Source organism: Gossypium hirsutum, chromosome D07, assembly GCF_007990345.1.
Source record: "Gossypium hirsutum isolate 1008001.06 chromosome D07, Gossypium_hirsutum_v2.1, whole genome shotgun sequence".
NCBI classification, from domain to species: Eukaryota; Viridiplantae; Streptophyta; class Magnoliopsida; order Malvales; family Malvaceae; genus Gossypium; species Gossypium hirsutum.
The window spans coordinates 23,649,148-23,658,574 of record NC_053443.1 but is presented as its reverse complement, the minus strand read 5'-3'; the positions used below and the strand labels follow the sequence as shown (position 1 = coordinate 23,658,574).

General features: G+C 31.4%; 1 protein-coding gene across 1 annotated transcript; it reads right to left on the bottom strand.

Annotated features, from left to right (window-relative positions):
- Positions 1–1,567: 1,567 nt before the first annotated feature.
- LOC121219104 (eukaryotic translation initiation factor 3 subunit G) lies at positions 1,568–1,905 on the bottom strand. Its single transcript, XM_041096747.1, has one exon. It carries the CDS (start codon positions 1,897–1,899, stop codon positions 1,573–1,575), a length of 327 nt encoding a protein of 108 aa, XP_040952681.1. The 5' UTR covers positions 1,900–1,905; the 3' UTR covers positions 1,568–1,572.
- Between the last annotated feature and the right edge of the window lie 7,522 nt (positions 1,906–9,427).

The window sequence follows — 9,427 nt, the reverse complement described above, 5'->3', positions numbered from 1 at the left end:
GTTTGGTGCAACCCATATTAAAGGTAAAAATAATATTAACCAAGTCCAAAGTAAATTTACATTTCTACTATATTTTGAATTTCACTCTAATTTACAACCCACTAATTTCCAATAATAATATTCAATTAAATTCAGAAAACATAAAATTTTAGATTCAAGCTTCATTCAAATAATTAATTATAGAAATAATTTACTTTACATGCAATCAATATTTTTTTTTCCAAAATTAAATCAATTCTAGTCTGTCAAATATTTAGATCTTATCCTTTTTTGTACCTATTATTTGATGCATGAGAATCTCGAAAAATAAAAATATCAATATCATTGGGATACATGCAACAATACGATAATAAATGCAAACATATTATACCTTCATGAAAATATGAGACAGATAACATCATAATAATAATGGCTAAGTTACATTCAAGTATTATCATTAGGAATATCTTTTCAAGTATTACCAACTACCACATAATCAAACACATTTGCTTAAGTTACTTTCAAATTTTAATCTAAATATATTTACCTTTACTTTTCCGGTCAATTAATGTTTTGCAATATAAATTAGTAAACATATTATTACATAATTAAATAAAATAAGTAACATATCATAACTTTCATAACAATGCAATTACAACCAGAAAAAAAATAAAAGAAAGGTTAACAATTTAAAAGAAAATGGAAAAAAATTAGAACCCGGTGTTTTCCGTTCTCATGACGTCGGACTTTGTAAACATGGTAAATGAAAGGCGTCGGAATAAAAATTGGTAACAATAATCTAAAAAAAAAAGGTTTTTTCCTGAAACGTTTCATATTAGAAAGAAAAAAGAAAGAAAAAAAAAGAAGAGGAAACTTGGTATTCTACTTATAAAACCATGTTTTGGTATTCTACTTATAAAATTCAACTTTTTTTTTAATTAAGATTGATTAAACTTTTAATTGTATCTTAAAATTAAAGAAACATTTTCTATTTCTTTCATAACTTATTCAATAATATCAAATTTAACGGGATCCTTTCTTTGCCGCATGTTCTACACAGCTTGAGAACGTCACCGTTTTTGGCTTGTTGAGCTAAAGAATGTCCGGCAGCAGCCTTTGCTTCTTCTACTTTGCTACCTATAAGTAGTAGTTTCAAGGATATTCAAGAATAAATGTTTAAATTTAAATTTCATCCTCTATTTTACAAAAATTTATAAATTAATCCCTGTATACTAATTTGTCAAATTTTAATTATAGTATTTCTCATAGAAATTGAGAAGTTAGTTTCTATATTCTAATTGGTCAAAATTAGATGACCATAAAAAAAATTATTAATAATTGAGTCACCATTTTATAACTTTTTATAATTGTTATTTGTTAATAGTTGGATTAATTTTACACTAAATTATTTGAATTTTATTATTAATTAGTGGAATTTAAATTTCACAAAAAAATATTAATAAAAAAACCTAATATGAGGAAATCAAGATACTTAAAAATTAAAATATCCCAAAAGAGAAAGAAAACCTAAATTAAAAATAAAATTATAATTCTCAAAAAAAAGAAGAAGATCTAATTGGTACTTGGATTCGCCTATTCAACCCTCAATATGAGACTATCATATCCATAACCATTTAGCTTCAATACCGCTCTTTCAGCATCTTCCTTCTTCACAAAGTTGAGGAACCCAAATCCCCTACACAGCTCGGTTTTCCTATCAATCCCCACGTGAACCCGGCTCACCAGACCGAACGGTGCGATAAGTTCACGCAAATCGGATTCTATAGCATCCTCCAACAGGTTAGTGAACCAAATAGTGTTCTCCTCGTCCCTGCGTTTCATATCAGTTCTGTTTCTGTTCCCTAAACTCCTAGCCAAACCTTTAGAAGCTAATCTAAGGAGTAAATCGTGCACTTGCATCTGAAAATCAACAAAAGAAAAATTAATTTCCTCAGGATCCTCACCTTTTTGAAGTTGATGAACAACCAGAATACAATTATTAAATGTCCAGGGCTCCAAAAAAATCATCTTCTTCAAATAAATAATATGATAGAATTGAATCAAATACAAGCCACTCTTCCCATTGGTTTAATAGTGGCCCCTTTCAACGGGCCCCATAGCTCAAGGAGAGTACGTTCCATGGCATTTAATTTAACCACCCTTTCTCCCATAAACTTACAAGGTAAATATCATAATTGATTTCATCCTCCACTCTGAATATCCCCGTCAAGCACCAGTTCAACATCCTCTTTTTCATGCAAAGACAACCCTTACAGTGTGTCATCCATCCCCAACAAAACTAAGAAGCGACAAAACCAATCAGACAAAACAATACCTTTTGCTAGCAAATTCATAAAGCAATACAAAACCCTACACATCGACAAGATGAGCTTGCACTCACAACCCTAGCCGCAAACCACGAGATGTAAGACTTTAGAGATAAATTACTTCACAGTTAGTGATTGAGATTTTAATTGTATCTTAAAATTAGGGAAATATTTTCTATTTCATAACTTTTTCAATAAAATAAAATCAATTTTTTTTCTAAAAAAGATATATATTACATTCTTTGGTAATATTAAAATCTTAATGTACATTTCTTTTTTTATGGATACATTGACAATATTTAGTAATATAATAAAATAATAATCATATTTAAAATTTAATTTATAAACTCATTATAACATCTTGTCAAATCTAATAATTTTTATAATTATTTTTTTGTTTTTATATCACAATCATTGCATGTGTTGAAGAGGAAGAACAAAAATAAGTTTGTTATTCATTGTAACCTTATTAATTAAATATATATCTTTGCAATTGTTTTAATTTTTACTTAACTTTATATGCTTAATATACTATGTACTACAAAAATATCACATCAACTAATTTTCAAAAAAAAAATCACAATAATCTTCTTATTACAATTATTTAATTAGTATAACCAAATTTTAAATAAATTTAAATACGTGGATTTCACTGTAAAAAAATCACTGGTCTAATTTATATGGTTTTTTCAAACTTAAATCATATTTATCTTATTAACAACACAATTAAAAAACAATTTTTTTATTACCAGTCACTCAACCTATCAAAATATTTATCTTATTAACAATACAATCAAAATCGCATTTATCTTTGCAAAATATATTTTTTAAATTCCTTTAATTTTTTTAATAAATTTTTGCACCTTTTTAGATGATATATATATTTAAATTTACATGTAATCTAAATTTAAGGACTAAATTGAAAAGAGTAATTAAGTTCTAGAATTAATGTGGACAAAAATATGTTGGGACGAAGTTTGAAAAACTACAAAGTTTATGGAATAAATATGATTTTATCCCAAAATAAATCTAAAATATTGATGATGTAATGTTTGGAATTTCAGTTTCTTTCCAAAAAAAGAAAAAAAGAAAAAAGTGTAATGTTTGGAATAAGTTGCAACGTTTCAGCAACTCTAATAAAGAAAATCTCACCTGGAGATCCTCAAGATCTTCAAAATTTATTAGTCTTGATTATACTATATCAGATACATAAACACTAGAGCTGGATCAAAGTACCTATAAAAGGGCTGGGGTTGAGGAACCTAATGTGTATGGAAAATTAAATTGGGTTGATGTAGCGTCCAAAGGAGCTCTCAACACTTCAACACTGAAAGGAGGTGATGGCACAATTCCTACGGCTGCTAGCTCATGGATATCCCTAGCTGCGCCACCCTGCGTCAATTACTGCGCGGGCTAGGGTTTGCATGACCTGGGAGACGTGATTTGCCTTCTTTTTCGGTATTGAGGTGAAGGGAGCTCCTTTTGCTCCTTCTAAGTTTATCACCTTTTTTCTATTAATTTTCTCTCCGTCATTAAGTATTTCTGGAACTTGGTTAATATAAGACTGGTTCATGTGAATCATGCGAAACAGGAAGGAAAGTTTAAATTTGTTCCTCAAGCGGCTTCAAATGCAAGGATGTGCATTGATAACTCTTCCTTCTCACTTTTGTCCTCAAAAGCTTGCTGTCCTTGATCTATTAGAAAGCAAAATCCAACAGCTGTGTTGCTCTTACTCTAAAAAGGTAATGATATATCATTATATATGTATATATATATACACACATTGTCTGCTTTCTTCTTTAATTCATTTTTGCTGGTTTCTTCTGCTCGTAACTAGCTAGTTTTTGGCAATTTATAAGCTGGGTACTTTTTTATACGCAATATTTGTTTGTTTCAGGTTGCTGAAAACTTGGTCATGAATCTGCGTGGTTGTCCTTATTTGGCTTAACGGTTGGGACTTTAATTTGCTTACACCATTTGGATACAGGCTGTTCAAACCTTGTTGAATTTTCCAGTGATGTCTCGCGATGAAAAATCTGGACGATGAACAGACTCCGAATGCTATTATTCGAGCTATTTGGAACTGGGAAACCAGGTAGCCTTGGCTAACTTTGGGACAAATCTTCGTGGAATTCCTTCGTGGATACACTACTAAACTATCCATACTTGTTAAAAAACTATCCCACGACGGCTAGCCCCCCGCCCCCGAGACAAAATCTAGCCTTGTGGAATTCCTTCACTGTTTATATCCCCATTAATGTTTCTATTTTTCTATTATCCAACAAAAGTTTAATCACCATTTGCATGCTTGACCTTGATAATTCACAAATGGGCTCTACACAGGTATTAAATTATCGAGTAAGGTTTTGCTTTTTATGATGATAATTTTTAGATTTTGTAATTCATGTACTCTTATAATGTTGAAAGACCTCGTTTCACTGCTTTGGTGGGGGGTGAAGGGAAAGTGTTGTGTTAGTTTTGCAGTTGACTTTTGCAAAAAGGTCAAAGCCAACAAAGGAGTTCGTTAGCAAATGTAAAGGCAAACTACACATTCAGTGGGGACAAGGGATTAAGCATTTAATTACATGAATTCTTTTGCAAAACCTTTGAGTCTTTCATGGTCGAAGACAGTCTTTAATGGGGATAAGAACCAAAAGTTTTATACAGTTTGTGATATTAGATTCTAACGCATTTTGCTGAATGATTAGGCTGCCCTCCATTGGGAAAGGAAATGAATCAGAGTCATTTCTGGAATACCCAATTTTAGCCCGGGCTCATATATGGAAACATAATCTTCGAGGATATGCAATCTTAGATATGATATATGCAATCTTAGAAGATATGATTTTGTAATCTTAGAGATTTAATTTGTAAATATCCTTTAATCTTAGCCGTTGATGTAATTGATCTGTACCATTGGATTTGGGGAGGCTCAACTATAAATAGAAGCCTCTCCCTTTATTGTAAAAAAAAAGGAAAAGAGGGAATCAATAAAAAAAGAGAGAACGATTGGCAGTTTTTTAAAGGTGGCTTACTGTTTTCTTTTTTTTCTTTTTCGATTATTTTTTACTTATTTACGATTTTAAAAAAGGGTGAAGGTGATAACGCTGCGAATTTTATTTATTTATTTTATTTAGCCCTAATAAAGTGACGCGTTTCAAAGGATGAAGATATTTTCTCATTCGAGCCCTATGAGTTATTCGCACCTTTTTAATGTTTTACAATTAATTTTTTTTATCTTTTTAGAATTAGCCCTTTAATTTGCTTTCAATTTGAATTTAGCCCCGCTGGAACGACGTCGTTTTAGAGGAGAGGAGAAAATTTCCCTTCCAGCCCCTCTATGTAATTCACGTGTTCAATTTAATCCTTTGGGTTTTATTTATTTGAAGATTTTCCCCCAGATTTTTCATATTCAGTTCAATTTAGTTTTTTTTTAAATTAATTAACTTCCATAATGTAATTATTTCTTTTATTTTTTAATTAGTTTTTATTTATATATACATTTGTTGTTTTTATTTATTTATTTATTTTTTTAAAACAAATATTTTTATATGTACGTATATTTATTTTTTAATATTGTAATTATTATTTAATATTTTTATATATATACTTTTTATGTATCCATTTATCTTCCTATATATATGTATATTTTCTATAATGTAATTATTATTATCATTATTTTTTATATGTACATATGTATATATATTTTTAACAAATGTTTTGTTTATATCCATATGGATAATTATTCTTTTTTTAAAAAGGGGCTCAAATATATATATTTTTAAATACCTATTTTATAATCTATATATGTTTATCTATTTTTCTTTATATTCATAAATATTATGTATTGCATATATATATACACGTTCCATAACCCAAAAATTTATTTGTAAATCATATGTATATTTTAATCTTCATAATTTCTATGTTCATATTATATATATTCTTTTCTTCATTTATTTGGTTGACTTTCCTCCTTTCGTTATATAATTGAGTTTACATTTAATATTTTGCATGTCATGGATTATTGTTATCGATTTTGTTTATTCATCTATTCATATTATTTCTATGCCATCGTAATATTTATTATTGCATTGTATATTTAATGTAGCATCACATCATTTTTCACTCGATTTCAAAATTTTCAAAATTGAGATAATGCTTGTATTTAGGATTTTCAAGGAAATTGAGCCCTAACGTATTGGGTTCCGATTTTCTTCATTAAATCTAACAATCGAGCATTTCTCTTTAATCAAAAAAATAAGAACTCATTATTGGGAATTCAACATGTGTCCTAACGTATTGGATGTGACGCATTGATTTCTCGAAATGAAGATTTTTCTAAAAATAATAAAGGAAATATTCCGAGTTTGGGATTTTGGAGGAATTGTGCCCTAACGTATTGGGCCGCAATTTCTTAAATCTTGAATAAATGGATATTCTTTTAAATTTTTATTACACAAGTATTCTGGCCTAATTCATTTTTGAGGAAATTATAATGTCGTGCCTTAACGCATTGGGTGTGACATTTTCTTTCTCTGAAATGATAAGGGTCTTAATACGTAACATTTAAGAGTTTTTGCTAAGGATTATATTTTTCAAATTTTCGACATTAAGACATTAATTAATTAACTAGGTACCAATTTTTGGGCGTTACGAGGGTGCTAATCCTTCCTCGAATGTAACTGACTCCCGGATCCGTTTTTCTAAAACTCGTAGACCAAAGCCGTTTTTTAGGTGATTCAATCACACTTTAATAAAAGATTGGTGGCGACTCCCAATTTTCATTTTTTTTAAAGTCGACAACCTAAATTTTTTGTTTTTCAAAAAAATGTTTTCGACAGCTTGGCGACTCCGCTGGGGATTTTTTTTTAAAAAAATAAGAGAGTCGAGCCACAAAGTTGATTAATTTTTGTCTTATGGTCGAGAAAGTATTTTTAAAAAAAAATTCATGATATTTTTTTGCATTCATTATCTTCTTGCTTAATGTATTTAAGTATTGTTTGCACAACACATTACATGAGTTGAATGATTTTACCCTTTAAGTGGGAGCGAGAAACTAGTCCTTCGTGAGGTTTTCACCTCCGTGCAGGATAGTGGATTGCTTCCAGGATACATCCGTACCTATGTCTTCGTGAGATTTTCATCTCCGTGCAGCCATAGGGAAATGTATTCCCCTGAACTAAACTCAGTCCATATGAGCCTATAATGGGTGAGGATTGAGGAATCTGCTAGTTCGAGTACCCTTGCTCTAAAAGCCAAACCTCATATAATGAACCTTAGGAATCCACCTTAGGTAGCACTATATTGAACCCTAGTAGATATCCGATTAGCTGTTTTACTATTTCTTGATTATATTTTATGATACTGACTTTTTGTGTTTTATTTTGATTGCGCGACATGACATTTCATTTCATCATAAAAAAAGAGGTGTTGATTCACATTCAATTGCTAAATAGTGAGCTTTTCATAAGGAAATGAGTTTCTTGATAAAGTGGATGACAATATGGTTGTCTGAATATGGTCTAAGAACACATGATAAGAGAAGGATGATAATTTAATGGAGGACTACACGATTATGGCTCATTTCCCAAAGATTTAAGATGACAAAGATTATTCGAGAGCCGCTAAACTTTCTTAAAGAGAAGCCAACGAGCATCACGAGGATAAGTGAGCAATGAGTTACGGCCTGGATCGAGCAAAAAGGAGATAGAAGAGACGTCCTTTTTGAAAAGTTTATTAGATTTATCTTAACGCTCGAATGAAGAAGAGGATCGAATGTCTTCGCCTATGAGGGCAAGGCCGTATAAATATTCATTTTATGTAAAGAGATTTGTTTTCTAGTAAAGTTCTCTAAATGGAATTGAATCAGAATCAACGTCTCTTTATGCATTCATTTCATGCATTTGTATTACATGATATCATAGCATTAAAGTCCACTAAAAGACTCTAATTGATATAAATCATTCCTCAGTTAATCTGGAAACCAACCAACCCACCACACACTGCTACGGTACTCGATCAAAAACTAGGGACATGGATCAAAGGATGGAAAGGCTAGAACAGTTCCAAAAGGAAATGCAGGAGCAGCTTCAACAACAAATGAATGGGCAGCAAAAAATGATAGACAAAATGATGGAATCTCAAGGGAGTATGATGGCTCAGTTAACTCAATGGTTGAACAAGGGAACTGATAAAGGAAAAGGCTTTGTGCTCAATGTTGAAGAGGGAGACAATGAGGGACCTGTCTATCCTCCAAACTTTACCCCCAGCAAGTTGAGATATACCCGCGTAGGTCCTCTGTTACCATTAATCCTCAGCAATTTCAGGACGACGCTGCAACGCTAATGAATCTTCAAGCAAGATCAGGCTCTAACCCCAGAGCCAACCTTGTTAATCATGTTATCCCTGACTTCGATGAAACGGCTGGAAAAGAGAAAATGAATGTTGAATTGCCAAAACAGCTCGAAGAAAAGTATAAATGGCTGGAAGAAAAATTTAGAGCGATGGAAAATACTGAAAGGTATTATGGGGTTGATGCTAAAGAATTGAGCTTGGTTCCTGATTTAGTGCTCCCTTACAAGTTCAAAATGCCTGAGTTTGAGAAGTACAATAGAACTAGTAGCCCCAAAGCTCATATAACTATGTTTTGTAGGCAGATGACTGGGTATGTTAACAATGACCAGCTGCTGATACATTGTTTCCAAGATAGCCTCGTAGGGGCAACATCTAAATGGTACAATCAATTGAGCCGTACCATGATTAGTTCATGGAGGGATTTAGCGCAGCCATTCATAAAACAATACGGTCATGTGACAGATATGGTTCCTGATAGAATCACCTTGCAGAATTTGGAAAAGAAATCAAATAAAAGCTTTAGGCAGTACGCACAGAGATGGAGGAAGGTCGCCGTCCAAGTTCAGCCACCACTCCTGGAAAGGGAAATGACAATGCTATTCATAAATACATTGAAAGCTCCGTTCATCACACATATGTTAGGGAGTGCCACAAAAAGCTTTTCTGACATAATCATGAATAGTGAAATGATTGAAAGTGCCATAAGGAGCGGAAAGATTGATGCTGGAGGAAATAACAGAAGGCAAGCCTCAAAAGAAAAAGAA

Excerpts from the sequence above, each read along its gene's own strand:
- LOC121219104 (XM_041096747.1), bottom strand. The coding sequence starts at position 1,899 with ATGCAAGTGCACGATTTACTCCTTAGATTAGCTTCTAAAGGTTTGGCT.